Source organism: Perognathus longimembris, chromosome 18 (genome assembly GCF_023159225.1).
Source record: "Perognathus longimembris pacificus isolate PPM17 chromosome 18, ASM2315922v1, whole genome shotgun sequence".
Lineage (NCBI taxonomy): Eukaryota > Metazoa > Chordata > Mammalia > Rodentia > Heteromyidae > Perognathus > Perognathus longimembris.
The window spans coordinates 3,418,870-3,446,014 of record NC_063178.1 but is presented as its reverse complement, the minus strand read 5'-3'; the positions used below and the strand labels follow the sequence as shown (position 1 = coordinate 3,446,014).

The window sequence follows — 27,145 nt, the reverse complement described above, 5'->3', positions numbered from 1 at the left end:
CTAGTTGTGCGGGAAACATAAACAGGAGGATCATGATCTAGGTAGGCCGTAAAACACCAAGACCTGAATCAAAAAAACTAACAAAAAAGCAAAAAGAGATGGAGGTATGGCTGGAGTGGTAGAATGTCTCACTACCAAGCACAAGGCCTGGAAACTCCAAGTACTGCAAAGAGAAAGAGAGAGAGAGAGAGAAAGAGAGAGAGAGAGAGAGAGACTGAGGGAGACAGAGACCGAGAGAAAGGAAGGGAGGGAGGGAGGGAGAGAAAGGGAGAGAGGAAGGGAGGGAGGGAGGGAGGGAGGGAGGAAGGAGGGAGGGAGGGAGAAAGGGAGGAATGAAGGAAGGAAAGAAGGAAGGAAGGAAGGAAGGAAGGAAGGAAGGAAGGAAGGAAGGAGGGAGGGAGGGAGGGAGGGAGGGAGGAAGGAAGGGAGGAAGGAAGGATACTTCTAAGACGTGAGAACGGTTACCCACACCCAACTCTGCAGTAGTGCATTCTGATATTATTACATAAGTGAGCCTGTTTACCCTGGTGTGTGACGCACTTCCTAACTGTCCCCCGCTGATTTTTAACAGGCACCGCAGCAGCATCTACAGCTCTCTCTAGCGGCAGTGAGCATGAAGCAGCCTGAGGTCTGTGGTCTCTGTCGGGCGTGTAGACTCCTGAGTGTCAGACACTGGGGTGACCCCGGAGGCTGAGTTTTAAACGAGCACACCAGGCGATCTGCTACAGGTGATCTGTAGATCTTACCTGGAGAAAGGCTAATCTGCACACCCATTTCCTGGGCTGTTTTAGGAATTCATTGGATTTAATAATAAGCTCTAAGACCCCTTCCAAAACTACAATCACAGAACACAGAGTATCAAAGTGAACTTAACCTACACAGACATTGTCTATGCTGTTATGGAAATTAAGAGGCCTTAAAATGGCCTCTAATAACAAAGAAATCGCAAGAAACCCTCCATTTGTGGTCTTTAAACACAGGTCAGGATGAGCGGCCAATCCTTACCCTACCTCCGAACCACTGAGACGCAAGTATTCCAGTCAGGAAAATAATTTTCTAAAACCATCCCAACATGCAGTCTTTTTCGCCCCCAGTATCGGCCAGGTGAAGTCATCTCCGATCTACAAGGTCAGGAGAGGCGCACGGGCTCCCCGTTCCCATCCTCAGGAGCGGAGCGCAGGGCGGGGCCCTTCCTTCTACACAGGCGGAGGTCACGCCCTGAGTCTTGCTGACGGCCCGGCCCACACAACTCGGTCCTACATCTACAGCAACCCAGTGAGGCAGGTGCTCTTCTTTCTGGCCACTTTCTAAACTTGATTTAAAAGAACTGAAGTTTTAAAAACCTCCTGTAAATAATTATAAGCACGCCTTCTTCCAGGTGAAAGTTGGAAGTTGGAGGCTCAGGCCATTCAAGACCACTCGGTAGGTTCTTGGAGTATATCGGCAAGTAAGATCCCGCCCGCGCGCCCTCCTCGGCTCATCTGGACAAAGACAGCGGTGAGCGACGGTGGCTGCGTCTCTATTGGTTTTAAGCCCGACTTCTCATCTCTAATGGGAGCCAGAAAGTTTTGACTGAGATCACACACAGTTTGGAAGCATCCAGAACCCAGTGGTTTAGCATCAAAGCATCTCTTGACCTAATTGATTCTACAGACCGCAAACCCCAGAGCATTTCCAAGTCTATGCTACACCCTCGGACGCACAGGCTTCTGGGTCAGCTACAGGGAGGGCACTTCCACACACAGGGAATTTCATCCCGCACACTGATGTATGTGTAGATGTACGTGCCAGTCCTGGGGCTTGAACTCAGGGCCTGGGCGCTGTCCCTGAGCTTTTTTGCTCAAGGCTAATGCTCTACCATTTGAGCTCCAGCTCCACTTGGGGCTTTGTTGGTTGTTTAGTGGAGATAAGAGTCTCATGGCCTTGTCTGCCTGGGCTGCCTTCCAACTGTGATCTTTGGATCTCAGCCTCCTGAGGAGCTAGGTTGACAGGAGCGAGCCACAGTGCCCAGCCCCAGTGGTGTTTTTAAAATACTACTTTTAATTTCCTTATGTATTATTATTAATACTCATTGTCAAAGTAATGTACAGAGGGGCTACAGTTTCATAGGTAAGGAGTACATTTTATCAAACTGATGCTTTTTTAAAGGATAACTTCAAGTAAGACACATGGTGTGGCTTGCTGCACCAGATCTGTGTCTGCTTTCCCTTCCCTCCTTCATACAATAGAAAGGACTGGAGAGTTGAAGGCAGAAGTTTCCGTGCCTTTCTGGAAATAACGCCAGTGCTTTTGCCTCTGTGTCAGGGTGCCGTATTGCTTGTTCTTTAATCTGCCGCCCCCCCCCCCCCCCACCGCCCTGCGTTTTACACTGTGGAGACAGCAAGGGCCTGGGGCGCACCGTACGCGTTTCCGACACACCGAGCGGACTCGCTGCCCATCGCATCCCAAGCCGCAGCCGCCCTGCTGTGGAGGCCACTCCCGACAGCACCCACAGGAAGCCGCCACCCAGAGCGGCCCCGCCCAGCACACGCTCCTCTCGCCCGGCGCCGGCCACACGCGTGGGAACCGCAGCCGCCTGTGCGTCCCTCGGGGAGGGGTGGGGAGGGAGGGGTTTTACAGACCCGATCGCGTCCCCAGGGACTTGAGCTTGGCGGGTGGGGCCGTTCTCCCATGGCCGCCCCCAGGCTCGGTTCTGGGGTGAGGAACGGCATCCTCAATGTGCCCAGCGCAGACCAATCGTCCTAATATCAACTTTCTACTCTGTGCAAAAATGGTATCACTTGTCCTAAAAACTGTGACAACTGTTGGATTAGTGTTATTTTCAACAGTGTGAATATATAAACCATTTTCACTATAATTTTCTCTATGATCTGCCATTGTAAAAGTAATACTCTAGTCCTTTTCCAATGAACACTAAATCTCCATTTCACATCTGTTACTTTGTATCTTCAAAGCATTTTCTCTTCCAGTGAGTCTTAATATGGGTGTCCCTGCGGGATGCAGGGGGAAGGCCTGCGGGGTGCAGGGGGGAGGCCTGCGGGGTACGGGGGGAAGGCCTGCGGGGTGCGGGGGGAAGGCCTGCGGGGTACGGGGGGAAGGCCTGCGGGGTGCAGGGGGGAAGGCCTGCGGGGTACGGGGGGAAGGCCTGCGGGGTGCAGGGGGGAAGGCCTGCGGGGTACGGGGGGAAGGCCTGCGGGGTGCAGGGGGGAAGGCCTGCGGGGTACGGGGGGAAGGCCTGCGGGGTGCAGGGGGGAAGGCCTGCGGGGTGCAGGGGGAAGGCCTGCGGGGTGCAGGGGGGAAGGCCTGCGGGGTGCAGGGGGGAGGCCTGCAGGGTGCAGGGGGGAAGGCCTGTGGGGTACAGGGGGAAGGCCTGTGGGGTACAGGGGGGAAGGCCTGCGGGGTGCAGGGGGGAAGGCCTGTGGGGTACGGGGCCTGCGGGACGCGTGCTGAGGTGCTCGAAGCCCTCCTGGGGCCATCGTCTCGTCCAGCGTGGCCCAGGCAGCCCTGGCCTGCAGAGCCGGGGAGCCCCGGGCTGGGCCTGCTCCACACCTACAGCAGGGGACGCCTCCTACGGGGCGCCGCTCCCCGATTCCAAGAGACTGCCTTCTTCTTGTTTCTTTCATTTTCTCAGCAACAAGACAGCGCGTGCAAACGCCTCCAGCATTTCCTCCCTCCACCCTGACGCTGGCTCCCCAGCGCGTGCCCGGCTGCACGGCTCTGCGTGGACTCTGCGTGGACTCGTCGCGGTGAGCGTTAGGCGGTGACTCCATTTAGCACCTCTAAGGGTGCGCTGTGACCCCTGTGGGGGCGAAGCTCCAGCACCGCTCGGGAGCGTGTGTGCGTGTGTGTGCGTGCGTGCGTGCGCGTGCGTGCGTGTGTGCGCGTGCGTGCTAGCACCAGACCTTACGCTCAGGGCCGAGGCACTGTCCTTTACCTTTTTAGCTCAAGCCTGGCGCGCTGCCACCCGAGCCCCACCTCCACTTCTGGCTTTTTATGGTTAACTGCAGAGACGAGTCACCTAACTAGTCCTGCTGGGCTGGCCCCGAACCCAGAACCCAGTCCTCTCGGGCTCCTGACAAAGGCAGGTGTGGCCCACCAGGGACAGCCGAGGGCGGCGTCCAGTGAGACCGGACACGTAGATCCCCGAGTCCCATGGATTCCTTCGTTTAAAAACCCGAATTATATATGCCCGTGTGTGTGTGTGTGTGTGTGTGTGTGTGTGTGTGTGTGTGTGTGACAAATGGGGTGTGAGTGACAAGTCTGCGAGGCGAGCAAGTGTGGGGAAACTGTTCTATTACGATTACAGCAGCACCGTTAGTGGCGGGACTCCACTTCTGGGGCCCAGATACAGAAAACGAAGCCCGCAGGGCCCGCGTCCTCCGCTACTGGCTTTCTGTACGACCCAGCCCGCAGGGACCCGTCGCCCCACGTAGCTCCTCGACTCAGCTTCTGATGACACATCCAGCACGCACATAAAAGTGCACTCGTTCCAGTCTAAACGGGCGTCGTGACACCCCTAGTTTAGGAGAATGTCGAGGCAGCGCGGACGCTTAGGGCGGGCCCGAGCTGTCCCCACGGTCTGCCTGGACAGCGGCGCGGGCTTCGTGGGCGGCTCGTCGGCCCTGGCCTGTGCTGTGGTCATTCCTCGGGGGGTTCGGGTCTCGGGAGAGGCAACGCGGCCACTCACTGTGCAGTGCACACAGAGGACACATCCGCACGACCCCACGTGCACACACGGGCACACGTGCCCGCTCTAGCGTGATCACATGCCTATGGTGCACACGGGTTTGCACGGGCACGCATACAGTCAAATACGGGACTACCTACACGTGCGTGGACGCGTGCACCATGCGGGCACGGCCGTGTGCACGTGGCCAGACACACTCGCACGCACAGACCCATCTCTTTGGCCCCACAGGACAAAATGGCTGTAACTGGGAAACTGTGTGTGAAAAGGAGATAGCCACTTTCCCCCTGCCCACCTGGCAACAAAAACTCAAGTGTTTTCACGAGCTTGGCGTCGGCAGGAATAATCTCCTAAAGGACACGTCGGACACCGTGCACCCCTCGTGAGCTCAGGAACCCCGTCTTGATGAACTCATCCCACCCACAGTGATGGGCCAGGCAAAGAAGCCCGGCTTCTTGCTTGTTAAGGAACACAACGGGCTGTCCCGTTCCAAGGTTCTTCCACTACGTAAATAAAATCAGTTTTCACAAAAGGCTATGTATGGCTGTCCTGGAAACGTTTTAGCCATTTTAGAACAATTCCAAAGAAATAAAAATGATCAAGTTCATGTTTATGAATAAATAAATGGCGGAGTAGAAGGGATGGCACCGGTGTGGAGCTGATCACCTACGCGACTCACAGCCTTGAAGGGACCAGGGGACACGCAAGAGGCCAGGGATCCCTGTGTAGAAACAGACGAGCTGCACCGTAATGGACACACACACACACACACACACACACACACACACACACGTGTCATTAGTATACCAACCTAGTACATAAGGGGATGTCTGGGAAGCGAGCTTTCATTGTTCTCTTCACATTAGGTAAATTGCATAGGCAACATTTTAGAAAAAACACACTTCTCAAATCTTTCGTTAAATTAGTGAGATCTCTGTAACACGAGGGCAAACCTGGACTTGATGAATGCTGTTTCCAATCAGGTATCTGTAGGCTACTTTTCCAAAATCAACTGGGTAGCTGGGTACCGGTGGCTCATGCTTGTAATTCTAACTACTCAGAGGACTGAGATCTGAGGATTCTGGTTCTAAGCTAGCCTGGGCATGAAAGCCCTTGAGATCCTTCTCTCAGATTAACGCGTACAAAAGCCAGACGTGGAGCTGCAGCTCGAGTGGTAGAGCACCAGCCCCGAGGAGCCCGTGGGGCAGAGCCAGGCCCTGAGCTGAAGCCCCCGGATGAAGACACACAGAACCTGGTGTCTGCAGAGGAAAGCTGCTTTCTGGAAAAGCAGATGCGGTGGGCCCAGGCCTAGTGTGGAGATTCACACCTATAGCCTCGGCTCTGTGAGAGGGGGCGGCTGGGAGCGCTAGGGTTTGAGCCCACGCTGGGTAGAAAGCTCACAAAAGACCTATCTCAACAAACCACCTGTGGCGGGGACGCTTGCCGCAAATGCGTGTGCTTGTCACCTCAAGTTTTCTGGGGGCCTCTCCATGCACGAGTTCACACGGTGAGCGAGCACTGAAGGAAAGGAGGCGACTCGGGAAGGGGGTGTGCCCCCCCCGGGGGCCAGGGCCCACGGGCTTCGGGAGCGCAGCCTCTGGCCGCCACGGAGCACTAGAAAACCACTCAGTTTCACTCTAAGCTCACTGTCGTTACCTATGTTCAAATCCGGCTCCGTCATGAAAATCCCCTATTCGTACATGTAATTAAACTCTATCCTTCCCTAAGACTAAGATGGAAAAGCAGGTTAGAAAGTGATCCTGATTTGGAGCCATGGTCTCTTAGCTCAAGAACATGTAAGTTGCGTCACGCAGTCTCTCATCAGGTACTGAAGGCAACTTTCACTGAGGCTTTGGCAGTTTGTTTTACAATTTAAGTTAGCCTAAAACTTAGTAAGTGTTAAAATTCCATGATAATATGAAAGTTATTACTCTTTGTCCCAGGAAAGGAATTCTTTTTTTTTTTTTGGCCAGTCCTGGGCCTTGAACTCAGGGCCTGAGCACCGTCCCTGGCTTCTTTGTGCTCAAGGCTAGCACTCTACCACTTGAGCCACAGCGCCCCTTCTGGCCATTTTCTGTATATGTGGTGCTGGGGAATCGAACCCAGGGCTTCATGTATACGAGGCAAGCACTCATGCCACTAGGCCATATCCCCAGCCCTGAAAGGAATTATTAAGACTTATCTTTTTTCTGAACATAATTATTAACATAATAGAATCACTCTAACATAGAAATAATGATTTCTTTGGCAGTGTTAAAGCTCCCTACTTTTAACCTAAAAAAAAACAGGCTTTTCAGTCCTACCAAAGAGCAGTCCATGGCTATACAAAGAATGCCTAATTCATCGATCATAAACACATCTACAATGCCAAGCGCAAAAGAAAGCTAAAAAGAAGAGAGACAGGGGGACCATGTTTCTGTGCCACGAACACTAAAACTGGCATTTTTTCATCTAATTAGAAATGAGAAAATACATAGAAATGAGAATGTGACAACTTGGTAGTGCATTTGATGGGAAAAATACTACACATTTTCTTCAGAAGTGTTAACTTTTCAATCTCCACTGTTACTATACGCAATGTAAAGTAACTACAATGAAGTTGAACCCCTCCCCAAAGTCCCAGTGTTTCCCTACAAACAAGTACTTACCAGAGATTGGACAGGGTCGTGGGGGAGGAAGGTAAGCAAGAGATATGTGTGTGTGTGTGTGTGTGTGTGTGTGTGTGTGTGTGTGTGTGTGAAAGAGGGAGAGAGAGTGTGTGTGAGAGAGAGAATGAGAATATGCAGCAAAGAATTAAAATGCATATCCTACAAAGTTAAGCAAATGAGCAAGGGAAGGGATGGGGGGAAGGGGTAATACTGGTTAAGATGCATCATATTCACAAACTGCTTTGAATGGCAGCTCCTTCGCACAACCACTTATGTACGTCCCAGTGTTTTATTTAATGCCACTTCTTTCCTAGGAGCCTGGACGCAAACACTGTGACAGCAAATGGGGGGGCCCTCCCTCGGTCCTACGCCCCTATGACCATGTCACCTGGCCCCCCTTCTGCACGGTTATCGATCTTAATGCTCTTACTCTTAAGATTCCATCAAACTTTTCCTCAGTGCAGAGTTTTAACAGAAAACAGTAAGCACGTATTTGCTCTTAAAATGTACAGTCCAAATCCATGAGAATAATATGCCTATTAATGCAGCTGTGTTGTTCCAAGTTGCGGCTGCTCAGACTGCTTACACTAACTTCCTGCAGACATTGTAAGCTGTCTGTCGACCTCAAAGAGGAGGATTACAGCTTCCAGGCCCCCGTGTGGAGATTCATCGCTTACAGATTTATTTACCATTACCACTGACCTGATCTGGCCTTTAGGCAGGTGAGTAAGTCTCCAGTAAACATTATTTTAATACCATCCCACCCTCTTTTGTCTGCCTCTTCAATATGCATGGCAGTGTTGAGAAGATTCGACTGACATAGACAGTAAATATAAAGCCATAGTAACCAAAAGACTAGGATACCCCTAGCATTTGTTCATTATGTTGACTGATGTCCAAGAGGAAACATTGTGGAAAAAAATATTTGGAAGATTAAATGAACATTTAAATTACTCAAGTATTATAAAACAATCACAAAATGAACTCATGAGTAGTCAGGACAGTGTGCCAGACTCCAACTGAGCACTTCGATAGTAGCAAGTACAAATCCACAGTGGCTGTGATCAAATAGTTCTGTGCTTCATCCCCACAGGCGTGGAATGTAATGTGGCACTCACTCCTGACACACCACTCACGCACACAGCCGCACGGCATTCTCAAACCAACCACCACGGCCTGCGCCTTCTTCAACAGGAAAAATGAACAGAATGATTGTGCAAAGTACCTATTTTGCCTGCACACAATTCATTTTAAGCAATCAGAATTCGTTATATACAACTGTCCCATCCCTCCACCCTCCAAATGAGATACAAGCCAAAAACAAACTCCTAATGACAAAAAACAGAGGCCCCCTTGTTACATGAGTACAAAATGAGGCCTAACAATGTGCCTTTGGCTAGTGCCATTTCTGAATAGCATAAATTATGCAGATTGTTGTGGATTGTTGAATAGAGCTTGGTATGGCTCAATTATCTTGAAAGGCTACCCACTAGAGTTGTCACATAATCTAGAAGACAGGTGTGAAGTACAGGAGGACAGTGTTCTGCTGTGTGATTCACACCCTGGAGGAAGGCACGTGTCTGGTGGTCTTCACTCGTGAGTGCTCTGTGTTCAGTGGTCATCAGTGCAGCAGATATCCCCGCCCCCCCCCCTCCACCACTTCACCCATCCACCTGGCAAGGACACCTGGGATATCTCCGCGAAGCTCTTAGTCATTCACCAACCCCCTGACAGCACAGGAAAGCTCGTAGGTACTCACCCTGCAAACTGGGCACTGCCAGTGACTACTGCTGTCTCTAAGCCTGAACTCATCAGACAAACACTTGGAATGATACACACGAAAACACAGGTCACATATCAACACCTCTCCAGGCAAATGGCATTCAAAACAATACCAGTCATGATTTTCTGTTTCCCAGTCCTACAAAAAATACAAAATAATTTCGTATGACATTGTGTCGACATCTGCAATGACTAAGAACAAAATTGAAACTAAAGTCCATCACAAGTTAGGCATTATACACAATTTTAGACATTCACTGTTAAAACAAGAGGAAAAAAAATAACCTAGAAATTCACTTCTTTAAAATTTAAATTCTTTCCTAAACAATATTAATACTCAGATCTTACAACAATCTGATTGCAAACCAGTCCCCAAAGGCAGTAAGTCCAAAGCCAATCCACTTCTAAATTACCTTGCATTTTAAAGTGTGAGCTCAGGAGTTATTTCTTTAATAAACCGAATACACTAAACCAACCTCACTGTTCCGTCCTGCTTTTTAAAAGTCCTGCGGTAAGTACGTGCACACAGTGAGGCTGGAGAGAACAACAGGGGTGCCGGCCACACGGCTCTGCCTTCTCCCCGCGGCACTGGTGCTCACGGAAAAGAAGCCTTGGGCAAATGTCCACGCTCTGCGAGCTTCTCAAATTCTCAGGGTCTGTTGAATTTGGAAGATAAATTGAAAATGTGAAACTAAACGTGCAGTCCTCTCGTCCAAAGGCCACTGCTACAGAAAGCAAAAGAAGGGGAAAGAGCTGGCCGCCGGTGCGCACGCGGTCCCCGACGGCTCCTGGCTCGGCCGGCACCGTTTCCGCTCTTCAGCTGCGATCCCCGCTCTTCATCACTCTTAGCTTTCGGTAAAATCTGCCTAAGCGCGACGGGTTACCGCTCGAGCTTCTTTTATAGAGATGTGGTAACCAAATGAGCAAGAAGAAAACTCGGCTACGGTGAGCAAGGCCGTTCCGGCGGGGGCCCGACACTGTGCCGTCGCGTTTCTTATTATCTGTCATCACCTTCATGGTTCACAGGGGTGAGCGGCTTTCTCGTGTTCTTGAATCTCGTTCTTCCCATTCATGGGTTTCTACGCAGCGCTCAGTAAATAATGACTTCCAACAACGAGGTTCAATCGCAGCGTTTGGCTACATCTGGGCGCTACCATTCCTTCCAAGGGGGAAAAAGGACCGCACCCAGGGGGACAGGTGAGGTGCAGGACCTAAGAGCAAATGCTGCAGAATCGTCAACTTTACAGATTGTTTCTCATTAGGAAATGCGTGATCTTCATGGGCCAAAGCAACAAAAAAAGTATGACCCCTTTGGTGACCCTTTTGCTGCAGAGGCGCCGAGGGCGGGGGGGGGAGGGGGGGCGGGGGGGGGAGCGGGGGAGGGGGGACCACTGCCCGGAGCACTGACTGCGCGGGCCGGGCCATGGCCCTGCGCTGAATCGGGTCGGTGACGCGTCCGCGTCAGCTAGTTGGCAAGTACATTACATTTTAGCTGTTTCCATTTTCACATCTAAAAAATCCGGATAGAAACTAGGCTTCAATGGAGGTAAGGCACCTTATTTGATTTTTACTCAGCAGACCTCTTTCCAACAATCGGTTTCAGATGCTCAGCACCACAGCTGTTTAGAAACATCTTAGGAGATTTCAAAGGCTGACTCATTATTAGCCACCGAAGTTGCCACATTCTTCGTTACTTGAATTCTGGACGTTAATTGGCCTTTACACGATGGTTAGAATGGCAGGTACTAGGCCACTAAAACCGAGAGAGCAAGGTTCTAGCCTCTCTGTGAGATCCTCCCCCCTCTGCCCCCTCTCCTTTTCCCATCCACCTAGGAAACAAAGGCAAACGTGAACTGCTGATGGGTGCCTAACTCTAGACTCAGTTGCTGTTGTTTAACAACTATGGAAATGGCAGCATAATTTAAATGAAGCAAAGCACAGAAACAGGTGGATATATGTTCTTCTATACACTTGTATGTGCCCATTCTTTTCATCATAGCAACAGTTGTTTCGAATGTACAAAACATGGAAGATTCAAGCCCAAGAATCACTAGATTCTGAGTCCAGGAAAAAATTTTTGAGGTATAACTGATACAAGCACATTTATTAGTGTCAAAAGCACTTAAATTTGTCTTTTAGTAAATAGAAATCACTCGCATAGTGCTCCTGACTAGCATTCAATCATGTTATAACCTAACCAAATGCCTTCATCTATTCTAGATAAAGCCTGCCCCTCCCCCCGCCCAAGAAAAAGCAAACCTACTAGCACAAAATTCAAAACTAGAAACATCGTAAAGACAGTATGGTTTAAACAAACAAGGTCTGGCAAGAGTTAACGAAGCTAGCCTATAGTAAGATAGAAATATATTACAAAAAAAAAAAAGAACAGAATTAAAGTAAAATAACATAGTACAAAATTAGTTCACCTTGTTTGGGGTTGCTGTCCTGAAGAAAGGCTGCGAACTGTAGGCCTTTCAAAATAAAAACAAAATAATCTTGGTCTCTCTACCACAGTTTTGCTCATTATCAGGTAATACACAGGGCTAAAAGTGATTTCATACATGGTCAGACATTTATTACTTGCTTTACGACTTATACTATTTTGCAGATACTATTACTAAACTCTACTAATGTACTAGCCATTAAGGAAAAGACAGGAGCATGCAAACTTAAGAATCATTATTAGTTCTAGAGGAAAATGTTCACACTAAAACAATGCTCTAAGTAGCTATAGAGAAAACCTTTCGAGGAGCTCATGAAACCTGAGATGATGTTACTAACACATGAATTCAGTACCATCACACGTTTGCACAATACCACGAATCATGTCTTTTCGATCTGAAACGGATTCACGCTGGACTTAAAATGGGTGAGGAGGTGAAAGTGGGGAGCGGAGCCCCTCGCATCTCACGGAAGTTAGACAGGCTGTCCTCAGAACCTCGTAGGAAGCGCTCCACCCTCTAGCAGCATGGTATCCACCTGACTTCCAGCTAGCGCTCGAGCCAGATGGGCTCAAATCCTGGTCCTGGCACGCGTGGCCGTGTAATTATGGGAGGAATGTCCTTTTCTATCTGTGACGTGAGTGGAGTGGTAAAAAGCAAAGGACTCACACGCACAGAGCACGTGGGAGAGGCCGGGCACAAGCCCAGCGCTCAGGAAATGGGAACTGACCAAGCCACGAGGAATGACACGCGCCTAACTACACTGGCGTGCCTATCTATCTCCTCCAAGCACTTTCAAATTCAACAGCACATCTGATGTTCATATTTCTAGAGCAAGAAAAAAATGCTGAAGCATGGAAGGGTGGTTGTTCTGTCATGTAGCAGGGGAGTAGCTGAAGAACTGCTAGGTGAAGGTATTCCAAATTACACCCCAGCCTCCTCAACCAGTCAGGCGGTTTCCTAAAGTCACTTCCTGTTTCTCCTTAACGACACTACCTGATAGCGTGCCCCAATGTAGACACAAAACGTTAGCGTGCTCGAATGTAGACACAAAACGGACAGTGAGTGCGTTGTGATTCTAGCTTTAGGTGTGTGGATGTGAGAATTGGACGGCTGAGTATTTTCAGGGATTTTAAACAGTGTTCTGATGATTGAAATATTACAATATTGCTTAAACAAAAATCAGGCGGAAAAAGACAGAATGCATACACACTATCAATACAAACTAAAGAGAACAGTGTGGCCAAATGTATTCTTTTGAGCAAAACAAATTCTTCCCGCCAGCAAGAATAACTTCAGGGTGGGATGGTCTCAACTCGCAAAGGGCTGTAGTGTATGTGGTTTCTAATCCGTTAATAAATAGCCTGCGATGCCGTCCTTACTTAGTAACCACGTGACTGTTCTTATTCTTATGAAAGACTGGGAATGGACATTTGGAAGGAATACATGGTTTCGAACATAATTAAGATGAAGAGAGTAAAAGACATTTCCCATTATAAAGGAACAATGCCAAGGGGCATCAAAGGTTGCATTTAAAGCACTAAAACAAGCGCTCCCTGCCCAGGCTGCACTGTGGAGTGGCGGGCGGGAGGAGGGAGATGGCTGGGCTCCCGCCCGCACAGAGCCAGGCGCGGACCGAGATTCCCCAAGAGTCAGCCCCAGCTCCGGGAGATGTGAGCGCGGTGAAGATGTCAGGAGAATCCAGGAAGCCGTGTGGGCCCCCGAGGGCTGCTGTACTCCCAGCCACTCCGGAGGTCAGCCCAGGTGGAAAAGTCGCTAGACCCTACCTCAAAAACGCCCGGGAAAAACAGAAACAGGGCGAGAGTTGTAGCTCAGGTGGAAGCCCTAGTATTGCAACCCTAGAAAGAGAGGGGGGGGGGGGGGGAGAGAGAGAGAGAGAGAGAGAGAGAGAGAGAGAGAGAGAGAGAGAGATGAACAAGAAGAAGGGAAAGGGAGGGAGGGAGGGAGGGAGGGAGGGAGGGAGGGAGGGAGGGAGGGAGGGAGACAAAGTAGTATCTATCCTGCCCTCCAAGATTAGAATTTAAGCATGTATTCCCCAAATATGCTAAACTCTTTAAGAAACCACAAAATATGTATTTTGCTTTTAAAAGGATATAAAAATCTTAAGTAAGAAGAGGCAAACAATAGAGGCCACATTTTCACTAAGAAAGATACACCAGACCTATGGGGAGGAACAGAGCCCTTTCCAGGCACAACAGACTTTTCACACACTTGCAGAAAGAAAATACTAGAAGCAGGATGTGATGTGTGCCAGTTACTTTCGTCTCCCAAGTAGTAAGCAAACCTGCATAAAGGTTCTAACCAAAACCAGAAGATGAAGTTCCAAAACTGATATACTATCTTTATACTGATCTTAACAATGAAAGAAATGAAATCCCAAGATCAAACCTGGCAGGTTTTTAATGAAAAAAATCTTTGCTGGGTGCTGGTGGCTCACACCTGTAATCCCAGCTACTGAGGAGGCTGAGATCTGAGGACCGTGGTTTAAAGCCAGCTCAGGCAGGAAAGTCCATGAGACTCTTATCTCCAATTAACCACCAGAAAACCACAAGTGGTGCTGTGGTCCAAGTGTAGAGTGCAATCCTTGAGCAGAGGAGCTGAGTCAGTGCCCAGGCCCAGAGTTCAAGCCCCATGACTGACACTGACACACACACACACATACACACACACACGAAAGAAAGAAAGAAACTTTATATCTTCTTCTACACTAGTAACCAAATTATTCCTTATCAGATGAAAATCACCTGTCTAATGATAGTGTAGCTCACTGCTGGGTTCTGTGGATAAAGATAGGTCATCCAATAACACTGTCTCATTTGCAAAATACATACTGACATGCTTTATCTGCAAATGATCTGTCACTCAAGGTTATCTGCCTTGCTATACAACAAGAAGGATGCGGCACCTGCAGTAAAAAGGGTAACTCGTGAGACAGTAAGGTGTTTATTAGGAGGATGGCTAACTACCCTGCTGAGCTCAGTCCAGGAAATGGTGCAATCTGCACAGGAAACAGAATTCTGGAATTTGTAAGAATAAAGAGGATAAAGAAACATGGATTAAATCTGTCACCCATGGTTCTTCAGAACAAGCCGATGAGCATTTCTTTAGAAAGACATGGAAGGAAGTCCTGATATAACCAAGCAGCCAGTAGTCAGACATCACAAAGTTCCTTCTTGTTCTGTCTAAGGCCTTTGGCCAACAGAACTTTATAAACTATGAAAATCACCTTTGACTAAATCTTTTAACCCTGCTAGGGCATGTTAATGACAAAGCAGTCTGGAAGTTTGGAAATGACCATTCAAAATGGACAGGAGCTGGGCACTGGTGGCTACTTAAGAGACAGAGCTGAAGATCAAGGTTTGAAGCCAGTCTAGGAAGACAACCAGCAAAAAAAAAAGACATGGGACAAGTGGTAGCACACACCAGCTTCGGGGGGGAGGGGTAAGTGAGGGTACAGGACCCAGAGTTCGAGAAAAATCTGGAATTCAAAACAAAACATAACCAACAAACAAACCCAGGAGGTTTGCCCTATTTCTACACATTCGTCATTTAAGAAGACTGGCTGCAACAGACATTTTACTTGTACACTGACTACTATTATGCAAACAAGCCATTTAAAAAACATGAGTCGCCTCCTCTCTATACCCACTTTCTCATGAGTTCATGTGGACACATGAAATATGCCATGAAAATGCTTATGCATGGCCTAATTTTACAACCGTTTCTCCAAATCTATTCTCTTCTACACAGGGAGCTGGGAACCGTGCTTGAGAGGAGCTTGTCAAATGTCTCAGCATCTATCCGGTCCAGTAGAAGGTATTTCAGTACCACAGAGGCTTCTGCCTTTGGCTCACAACATGCAGGCTTTCTTGCAGGCAAGCCTTACATCTTTATAGATTCACCAAGCACAGCTAAGCTTCTAGTACACACAGCTGGGCTTACTATAAACAAAGCTCAAGACTCAAGCTTTCGAAAACAAGCTTTGAAAAAAAGTTGGCAGGAATGGGATAAAAATGCAACACTGACAACTCTCCCACTAACACCACACCAATGGAACTGTATGGAGAAAGGAACTTAGGATCTACTGCTCTTAGAATCATGGCGGAAGCCAAGATGGTAGGGAGGGCCTGGTCCTGCTGACCTGAAGACTTCAGGAGACTCAACCGTGATCGTAACGAGACTCACGGTCCCACCTCCGGTTCTGTGGCTACCCTTTTCTACAGGTAATAGAAAAGAAAAAAGACTGTTCCCACCTATTTTTAACATGGCGGGGCTGCCTGAGTGAAGAATTGCGGTAACTTTGAACTAAGTGTTTAAAAACAAACAACTAAAATATCCAATACCTTTCCTTCCCAAAGCCTTGACTATTCCTTAATTCTGAGTCAGATCTCAAGAAGACAGCAAGGCGGATGACCCAGGTCCTGGGGTCATTCAAGTGAATCACACCACACACCAGGTGGCAGGACTGTCACGTCCCTAACCCGGCTGCGGGCACGCACACAGACCTGGCCTTCCAGTGGACTGTCTCGGGGTCCACCCATCATGTCACTGTCCTGTGCTAGAGACCTGCCGGAAAACACGACCCAAGTCCGCAGTGCCTGTGAGCTGCGTGCGAACAATGCTTCCAAGGCCGTTGCTGACCGACTCGGGCCTGGCCTCCAAACCGGGCCATGTAGTCGGCCCAGGGTGGGATGTACCGAGCAGCACGCTTAGGGCATGGAAACCACAGCCCGCAGACGGGCCTGGGGAGGCAGCGAGACGGGGGCACGACAGGACCGGCCGGCCGGCCGCGATGTCCAAGTCACATTTCAAATAGGACCTAATGTTTTCAAGGAAATCTCTTTGTGAGATCTGTGTTTGCGGACACATGCTACAAAGTAAGAATTCTGAGTAAAACTTTTCTTCGCTTTTCCTAAGTCCATGAGCTCTCTGTTGAGTTCTATATAGGCATTTCCTTGTCTCAAGTACTTTTCGGTTTTATTTTCTTCTAATTAATAAATAGTAAATATGTAGGGTAAAGTAATGTTTCAATGCATGTCCACATTATGGAAATGATCCAGTCAGGACAATGGACATCATAATTCAAATGTTAATCATTTTTCCGTAGTAAGGACATTTAACGTTCTTTCCTTTACATATTTGGAAGTATACACTATTTTTATCATCATCACCTTGCTGGGTGATAGATAAATCCGTGTGTGTGTGTATGTATGTGCACTGGGGCTTAAACTCAGAGCCTTGAGCTCTCATTTGGTTTTTTTGCTCAAGGCTGGTGTGCTACCATTTCTGGCCTTTTGCTGGTTAACTGGGGGGGGGGGGGGGAGTTTCACAGACTTTCCTGCCTGGGCTGGCTTAAAAATGTGGTTCTGGGATCTCAGCCTCCTAAGTTAAAATTACAGGCATGAGCTACCAGTGCCTGGCGTGAATAACTAGAAGCGCACTTACAGAGCGGTCAGAAATCTGCTTTAACCGTATGTATGTATGTTTTATGTAGCTAAGTTCATTTAGTCCTTAAATAAAGCAGACATTAATCACATTATATATGATTAACATTAATCATATTATAGCTGAAGACAAAACTAATGAGGTTTCCAATTTGCCTCACTGTTATTTACGTACCTAAGTGGCTGAAGGCCTGACATGGAACTGAGCCCTGTTGTCTGCAGCACGCAACTCCTTACCTCTCTCTATGCTGACGTACGGTACCTGAGTTTTAAACATCTCGAGATTTTTTAAGTTAGGCATAGGTCTGATAAATCCAGATCTTTACACATGTATATTTAGTGCAAAATGCACTGTGAATAAGAACCAATCAGAATTACATCTGTATACTGTTTAATGTAGATTTCATTTAGAAAAAGGGAAAAATAAAAGATGCTACTATAAATACATGCAATAAGAACATAAACAGAGTATATAAGACCTAAGTCATTATGCACATGTAATAATATGATAAACTAGCTGTTAGCCGAGTTAAGCTGAACATGGAAAATTTCAACTGGAAGAGCACAAACCTAGGGAGCAGAGAGAAGCTCACTTCCAGGGAGCCTGAGCCCACGAGCCACCGCCCATCTTCCCACCTCTGTAATTACCACAGACCCCGAGACGCTATCTCAGTCTCCTGTGAGACACCTGCAGAGAGCCAGGTGCTAGTGGGTGGGGCATCTGGATTACCTAGATTACTCTGACTATATAGTGAGCTAGCTGTCAGTTGTTATTTTTATTATGTTTTGGTACCCAAAGTTTCTTGCCTAGATTAGCTGCTTTAGTTTTCTGCAAGAAAACTCCATGGGGCGGGTGGGGGGGGGGCGAGAATCTGTGCTGAAATGAACATTTTCACTTCATTTGCAATGCAAGTAAAGATGTTTTCCGTTCATCAAAAACATGACTTTTCCTTCCTGAGGCTTTGAAGTGCAGACTGGTGTAAATCTGAACAAGTGTGCACCACAACGGTGTGGGAAGAAGCAGTTCTGCGGTGACCTGGAGAGGGAGGGAACCCAAAGGGGATGGAGACCTTCCCACGGTGAACTGACTGTATTTCAATAATTTTAGATCTCAGAGAAGTTATGATAAAGCACTCAAAATACTCAAGGCTACGTCCGTTTCTTATTTACAGCCCATCTTTAAAAGCTTAACAGTAATTAACCTCTATGTTTGGAACCTATCATTTGAAGTGCTCCTTCACAAAAATTAGGACATTTCTGACAAATGGACTAGAACATAAAAAACATGGCAGAATAAAAATACTGCACACAAAAGTCATCTTTACAAAAGAAAAATGCACGGCACTTGCACGTGACTCCCAGTGTGAAGTTACACAGGCTGAAAGGAGTCGGAAGAATAAAATGCTACCGCTTCGGCAGGGAGTTAAGCTTAGGAAAAAAGGTGGGAGGATTAACGTTCTACTTTCCCGCCCAACGTCTGCGCTAGCACACAGACCCCCACGACTGTCACACGCGTGCAGTCGCCGCCAGGGGACACACATCTGGAGCCTCTGGCTCCGCCCCAAGCCCAGCTGCAGGGCGGGCCGGGCGGTCCAGGAACCCGGCCGGGAGGGGGCCTGGTGAAGCCCGTACTCGGGGCTCTTCCTCACCGCGACAGAAAGCGCCTGGCGGCGGCGGGGTCGGTGCACAGGCCAGACGGGATTCTGTGCTCACGTTTGAGCCCCAAAGAAACCTAGCTCTCTCTAACAGAGAACTCTTGAAAAGTCTCCTTTCTGCCCGTACGCAGCCTTCACACGAAAGACCATTTTAACTGCTCGACTTCTGAAAATGAATTCCCTACAGCCCGCACCTAGATAATGCTTAAGAGACTCTGCAGTTGTGCCACGTTCACACGGAGCGGGTATACTTACGATTTCATCTCCTGGCAGCCAGTACCCTTCTTGCTCAATGCCAGCTTTCGACCCTTTGCAGCCCACGGTCAGCGTCTCCACAATAAGGCCGTCTTTCACAGCCAAGCTCAGCTGACGGGTCGTCTCTTTGGGATGCATACCGTGGACTCGAGACATATACCTGGATGGAGGAGACGCGAAGGGACAGCTCAGTGCCGGGACAACACGGGAGGAGAGACGAGAAAATGACTCCTATCTACTTAGGATAGCTGAAAGAGTGAGGGGAGGAAAGAGGGGGGAAAGAGAAGGGGAGAAGGGGAGGGAGGGAGGGAGGGATCCAAGTTCTCAACCAGATTATGTTAAACCTAAATTCTGTTCTTTATGTTTACAAAAATATTTGTTCAAAACAGACCAGCAACAATAGGTCTCCTAGCACATTTTAGTCAAACATCTCATTTATTTTTAGCCTCTGGAGCAATCACTTTCACTCTGTAGCCTAAAGTCAGGATTAAAGTTCTCAGTCACAGGCTGCAGAATCACAAAGGTGTTCTGTAAAATACGTTTCCTCAGCTGGAAGCCAGTGGCTCAAGCCTGAAATCCTAGATTCGAAGCCAGCCCAGGCGGGAGAGTCCGTGAGACTCTTATCTCCAATTAACCACCCCACCCCAAAAGCCAGAAGTGGAGCTGTAGCTCAGGTGCTAGCCTTGAGCAAAATTAGCTCAAGGACAATGCCCAGCCCCTGGACTGGCAAAAAACAAACCAACCAGCCCCTCAACTGCCCACCACGCATCTGCTCAAACTTCAGAAAGCCATGCCAGAGAGTGTACGGAATTACCCGAGTGGCATCGCACATGAAGAAGGCATCGATACGTAAGTGAACGATCTCAAACATGCCCTGGACGGCTGCGAGAGCAGGGCCACTTCCTCCATGATCGATCGTGGCCCTAGGTGGCTTATGTGCTCTGTAGCACATCCGGGTCTATCTCCTTCTACCTAGTTTTAAAGCCTGGGAAACGAACTTGTCACACACAACACATAAGACATGACCCGAGTCCTGTAGCTCCCCGATATGTCAATAACTCCTACTTAACACGGGCCATCCAAAATACTTAGGACTGGGAAGCTGGACGAGTGGCTCAAGTGGTCGAGCACCGCCTAGCAACCCAGTATCAGCTTTAATTATGTATGTATATACATACACGCACATATGTATATGGCTAAATATAATAAGTATATGGGCAATATAAAGAACACTATACCAAATAAAACGAACGTTAAATTTATGACACGATTAGAGTCACTGAGACACTACCACAGATTCTAGGAACAGTCCAGTCAATCGCTAGCCATGGAATGGGTGCTGCAGGCTCCTGGATTCTAACAGGTCGCATGAGCAGTAACTCAAGAGCTAGACAGTTTCTGACAGCCTCCTGGGGCCAAAGGCAAAAACTGTAATTCAGGCATAGAGAGAAAGGAAATCTGAGCAAAACCAACCCCACAGGTTTTGCATTGCTAACCTAGAAACAGGCTGAGCCACAAGGGAACTGAAAACCCATCTTCCCGTCAATCACTGAGGAGAACAAGGCCGTCTCAAACGGGCGGTTCATCAGACACCGTGGGAGAACTTGTATCTCCACCTGCCTCCACCCCTGTCCCATCCACACTGACAGAGAGAGGGACAAAATGCGACAGACAGGTGCGGGGGGCGGGGGGGCCCCCACAGTACCACTCTCCCAGTACTACGCGTCCAGTACTTAGCCATCACCCACTTGCTTAGTGACTCTAAGAATAAAGGCAACAAGGAGAGGTGAACATTCTGTGTCCGGTTTCAGTACAGTACTCGCCAATGGCTGTGGTTCACTCTACTAGCACGGTAACGATTGCTTTACGGACACGATGACACTGCTGTGACTTCTCTCTGTACTGAATGAATCCTGTCAGCCACCTTTTACTCTGAGCCTTTACAAACTGCAGCACTTCACAGAAAACTTGAGTGTATCAATTAGCTTTCCTTCTGGCCCAATTTTAGGTCCTAAACTTCATTTCACTTTCTCTGATTCTCCTCCTCTTACTTTCCTCTGTTTTATATATTTGGGGAACAAAAGGAGTTCTGGTAATATCTATGTATATATTTTCCTTGAGACCTATATGAGTGTAATGCATAATAATGAGTATAATACAGGCAAATTAAAAGCCATGGGTCTCCCATCTTCCCTCATAAAGGAAAACTGTATTTTAAGGCCTGACTAGTCCACCTAAATAGGATGTTGCAAATTTTCATACAGAGATTGAATATTAATTGAATGTTCTATACACTTTCTTTCCATGTATAGTTAATAAGCTTATATTAGATGTAGCTTAATTTTGGTGCTTATCATCTTATTAGTACACAATCTATTTCAATGGAACTCTCAGATAAGATTTCAATGATGAGTAAATATTATGACTTATAACCTACTTTGTTGGGTAGATTTTCTTCAAAAATGTGTAAATATAATACAGCAGGCGTTGGTGGCTCAAGCTAGTAATCCCAGCTACTTAGGAGACTGAGATGTGAGGATCTGAGGTTCAAAGCCGAGCCACGACAGCTGTGGACCACTGTGAGCACGCCTATCCATCTTTTTCATGTTTACGTAGCAGAACTGTCCAACTCTTTTTGCCTGATAGAAACCACTCAAGTCCTTTTCTCTCGGATTTCATTTGTGTTAGGAGAATTTTACTTCAAGCTTTGTAAAATAAATCAGGCTGCGAGTTATAGTCTCTTAGTGCTCCATAAAGCTACCTCTCCATCACTTAGATTCTGCGCTGCAGCTGAGAGTCGAAGGACAACTCCAGGGTGAGCAGTGTCCTTGCAAAACTCTGTGGTTCTATCAATGGCTACACGTGGCTCTCTCTAATTTGTTCTGCTTTGAGCTTCCTAGACCTGACTGACCTTTCAGTAACTCCAGAATATCTTTATGCAACATTTCTATAAATGTTGAATTTTTCTTATTACCTCTATTTTTCTTTGTAGAACATATATATATAAGCATGTTAAATGTGTACATGTACATCTATACATGCCAGTGAACTTACATGCAGAATATATGAGGAGCTCTACAATACTTTAGTAATAGTACTAAAATGAATCAACTCAATAAAAATTGGCAAAGGATACGAACACTTTAGAAAAAAGATATGAATAGTCAATCTAAAAGACACTTCATTTCTTCAGTGAATAAGGAAATTAAAATTTATACCACAATGACAGTTTTCTAAAATTCTACTGGAATGACTAAAATGAGAAAAGATGCCAAAACTTCTAGAAAATACAGAAATTTTGAAATTCTCATACATTGCTTGGTAAACAGAAAATAATACAATTACTGTGGGTAAAAACTTTGCCCTTCCAATGAAGTTATACATCCATTATATTGTATAGCTCGAAAACTCCACTTCTGGTGTTTATCCAAACATATACCTACATGGAAATACTCTAAAAATAGTTCAGCAGATGAACAGATGTGTGGTTTTTTTTTTTAATTTGGAATATTCACACAAATGAAATACTATTACTTAGCATTGAAAAAGGAACAAGCTTCTAGAAACTCAAAACATGCTGACCAAGAAAAACTAATCATGAAAAAGAATCTAAACTGAATACTTGTTATCCAAAATGCTAGGGAAGAGGAGTGATGTTGGGATATTTCACTGTTTGCAATTAAGCAGCGGCAATGATAATATCTGAAATCCAGAACGTTCTGAGTACGGCTGGCACGTCGGGTCTGAGCGCACTCCACGCCTCTGGATTAGGGACGCCCAGCCCGCACTGCTCGATCGACTCCGCCCGCAGAGTGGCAGGTCACGCAAGGCCAGATGCCATGCTGGGAAGCACATCAGTGACTGCCTGAGTCAGGGGCAGAGCGGACTGAGCACAGAGGAGGACTAAGAAAGTTCCAGAGTCCCGAACGCTTCCTACACCTTCACTGAAACGATGGTGGCACCGGGGCAGTGATTTACAGGGAAAAAGGAAAATGAGTTCTTCTAGAAAAGGAATCCAGTTAATAGCAGAGCCGATACTAGAATCAGTCCAATTCAACAAAGAACTGGGGTTTCCTGGTGGAAGGACAAACCGGCTGTAAATGAAGAAACTCCATTCAGAATTCAACAAGTGGCAAATACGGAAGACATGGGGAATGTGAAGAGCCAGGCACTAGCTGTAGGGCCCAAAATACACCTTGACACAAAAGAGACCCTCATCCCATAAAGGAGATGCAGTGCTGGGCAGAAGATGTAGGGCAGAGGCCCACACCGCTGGAAGTGCTAAGAATCCAACGGCATGGGGTGCGTCAGGCTCCCAAGACACCCACCCCCCTTAAGAGATGTTCATTTAAGGGTTTAGATTCCAAAGAAGGTGGACTCAGCACAGAGAGGAAAATAAAACGAAATACATGGGTGAAAGACTTTACAGTGAGAGGCAAAATGATAAATTTAATAGAAAATCTAGGACATATTCTTGAAGCCTTCTTGAGGAAAAGTATTCTCAAATAGAATTTCAAGAGCTGAAAATAATAAAAGGAGATCACATCAAATTTAAACTTTTCTGCCCCAAAGGAATACCACAAGCACACTGACAGACCATAAACTCCAGGAAGGTGTTGCTGTCCGGAGCAAGCACAGCTTCTGCCAATCAGTAGAAAAAAGATGACAACCCCACCAGAGAAAAGAATGGCAGAAAATGACAGCCACCCACAGGAAGGAAGCCCAAGAGATGCCCAAGAGAGCCACGTGAGTCCTGCCTGGATTCACCAACGAGTACAGCAACGGGCACTGCAGCACTGGGTGAGCAGCAAGATCTGGGACGCGAACACAGCCGAGGCCGGGCAGCTGTCGGGAAGCACGGCCCGCGGGCACACGCGAACACAGTGTGCAGACCGGGGGGCCTCTCCTCAGCTAGTCACAGTGAGTGTGCGCGTCCTCAGATCCAGGAGGAGCTTGCTTCTGGATGGATGTACACACCAAGGAGGTCCTCACACTCATCCAAAGGGAGACGCTATGATTTGTAGCAAGTTGTGCACTGTAGTTATTCACTATGATTTGTAACGAGTTGTGCATTGTAGTTATTCACTATGATTTGTAACGAGTTGTGCACCGTAGTTATTCACTATGATTTGTAACGAGTTGTGCACCGTAGTTATTCACTATGACTTGTAACGAGTTGTGCACCGTAGTTATTCACTATGATTTGTAACGAGTTGTGCATTGTAGTTATTCACTATGATTTGTAACGAGTTGTGCACCGTATTCACTATGATTTGTAACGAGTTGTGCGTTGTAGTTATTCACTATGATTTGTAACGAGTTGTGCATTGTAGTTATTCACCATGATTTGTAACGAGTTGTGCACTGTAGTTATTCACTATGATTTGTAACGAGTTGTGCATTGCAGTTATTCACTATGATGCAAGGAGATATCAAGCAGTGAAAAAAAAACCCACCAAGTTATTCTAATATACAACAGCACTGGGGAGAGTTTTACAAGCAGAGAACACCAACACACGGGGTTATAGGATTACAGTGCGCGCTAAGCAAGGGAAGAATGAACACGGGACGACGGCTTGCAAGCATGGAATGATTCGATCAGACGATGCCTGGCACCACTGATAGGAACCGAGACTGGGCGTGAGGAGGGCGGGAGACCCGGGCCACGTTCAAGACGGCCATGCCGTGTAGCTGAGGAGGGAAGGGGGGGGTCTTACCTTAACCATCGGTCTACTTAAAGAACACGGGCTATTCTCTTCCACATACAGGGTAACAATCCCACTCCTGGCCCCAAACCTCCCAACCTGGCCCTCTCCCTTTCCATCCACGTTCCCTTCCAATCCTAGTCCTTTACCTCATCGGGTTAAGTTCTTGGTTTTTCTGTTTCCACACACAAGGTCTTCCAAAGGCTCTGTGACTTACCTCCTGACCTGACGTCCAGAATGTTGTGAGTTCATACGTTCTAGTCACCGGGCGGAACTATACGTTCATGTATCCCTCACATTATTCCCTCATGGCCCTTTTATTCCTTAGTGGTTCTTTAGTTATCTGGGTGTGGTGTCTTATGCCTGTAATCCAGCTACTTGATGGGGGGAAGATCGGGAAGACTGAGGTTCAAGGGCAGGATGGACAAAAAGTTCGTGATACTGCCGTTTGGGCAAACAAGGTGGGCAAGGTGGCACCGCTAATGAGAGAGAGGCCGAGGGAGGAGGAGCATGGGGTCCACGACAGCCTGGACAAAAATGGCAAAACTGAATTTTGAAAAATAACAGGGAGACTGGGGATATGGCTCAAGTGGTAGAGTAACAGCCTAGCAAGCGCAAGGCTCTGAACTTAAATCCCAGTACCATGATAAAGAAGCTTGCTTACACCTTTACGTGTCTTGTCCATGTGTCCAACACATGGGAACAGAATTCAGGGGAAGATGCGTGTCACGTGACTCTGTCCCTGGAGAAAGCCCCACTCCTCCTCCCAGGATGCTAGAGTGTCCACTAAAGCAGCAATGGGAACAGCAGCGTGCCCTACTTCCTACCCACAGGATATACAGAACACATCAACAGACCGAAATGAAAACACACTAGCTCTGTGAAGACTCTGGGATTTTATGAATAGTGTAATAATAGCGGCTGGTCGTCTTTAAAACTAATTGTGCTTTTGCAAACATTTCTTAGGCAATGGCCATTCTCCTTCCTTGCAGTAATTCTACTGTGTGAATACAAATCCACAGAGAAACACAGCGAAATTTCACTCAAGTAAACAGTTGCTGCACATTGGGCTTCAGAAAGTGACATTCTAGTTAGTAAATAAAGAAATGTATACCTAGTTGCAATGTGAAAGGTAACCTACACATTAAGAGGACTTACAGTTTGGATTTATGTATGTCTGTAGCAACAGGAAGAACTCCAGGAGAACTCAGAAATTTCAATGCCAAACATGTCACAAGAGGTCAGAGGTCACATTTTCTAACTGGGATTTGACCCTAAAGTAAGCAATACATGTAATTAATTCATGCCCTAATCTAAAACATTAACTTGAACGGGACTAGCCTACCAGTCTAATGTTAGTCTAGCCATGTTGGTCTTAATGTAATCACCCCTAGGAACACAAAACCAAATGAGAAAGAAGCCTGAAGATAACTACTTCGATTGCTCCCTCTCGTCAGGATAAGGTAAATATACCTCCACCAACTGTTCCACCAATAGTGCCTGTGGAGATGAACATAAAATCCATCCTCACTCCTAATAACTACTTAGGATAATTATGAGCCTAACACCATGCTATAAACATCCCAAATAGATATGACTAATAGGGTTGCATAAAGGAAGAAAAGAAAGTGATCTAACTTATTTTTATTGGGATATTAAGATACAGCTGGTATTTAAAGAAGTACCATGACAATGAGTTATCTATCAATCATACTAATCTCAGAGACTGAAAGCTTAAACTTCATTTGTTTCTGATTTTGTTGTTACATGAGCCTTCATCCTTTGTTTCTTGATATAAAACGAATACTATGGGCTAACACTTTTTAAGCATACAACTACTTTAGAAGTACTTGCTTAATACAGATGCGCACTAACCAAACATTTCAAAGCTTTACTATGACATCTGCTAAATAAAAATTGATGACCTCACACGTGCCACTATAATTTATCATTTGCAGGTAATCACATGGAAAAGAAAGGCTACCCTACTGCTTAATTTTACAGAATACTTTATACTGACTACTGTACATTCTCTGATTTGATAAAATGACTCATGTGTTTCTAATTCATGATGATTAAACATCACAAAATATCCTCCCATTTTTATGGTTTAACTGACAGGCGAAACTTATTTGGACCTGCTTAGTTCCCAAATGAGATCATGGGATTTTATAGTATTAAATTAAATGTACCAACAGGAGTTTTAAATCTGAAGGGCAGTATCATGAGACTTGGGTACCAGTCACTCACATCTGTGGTGCTAACTACTCAGCAAGCTGAGACCGGAGGATGGCGGTTCCCAGTCAGTGAAGGCAGAAACTCCAAAAGTAGCCTAAAAAACAGAATTCGTTCAAAAAAAACCAGTTTCCCTCACACCTTGCTAAAGCAGTTTCTCTGAGTTATAGTTTAGCCACTGTGAGCTGTGAAAGCTGCGCGGCGTCCTAAGGGAGAGGAACAGCCAGGTCCGCCGGCCCCTGGGGTCCAGAGAGCTGAGGGGGTTCCCAGCT

The 27,145-nt window shown here is 47.0% G+C and overlaps 1 protein-coding gene across 7 annotated transcripts in view; it reads right to left on the bottom strand.

Moving 5' to 3' along the window:
• The window catches only part of Zmynd11 (zinc finger MYND-type containing 11), a 67,558-nt gene that overhangs the window by 14,660 nt on the left and 25,753 nt on the right, over window positions 1-27,145 (bottom strand). For 2 of the 7 annotated variants that reach the window (XM_048367473.1, XM_048367474.1), the window contains exons 3-5: window positions 18,934-19,093; window positions 11,544-11,588; window positions 9,095-9,256 (exon numbers count right to left, since the gene is read on the bottom strand). In XM_048367473.1, the coding sequence (XP_048223430.1) occupies window positions 9,095-9,256; window positions 11,544-11,588; window positions 18,934-19,093 (367 nt within the window). Of the gene's footprint in view, window positions 1-9,094; window positions 9,257-11,543; window positions 11,589-11,706; window positions 11,709-13,837; window positions 13,843-18,933; window positions 19,094-27,145 lie in introns of those variants that run through there. The other 5 variants (XM_048367475.1, XM_048367476.1, XM_048367478.1 and 2 more) reach the window with 3 other exon arrangements.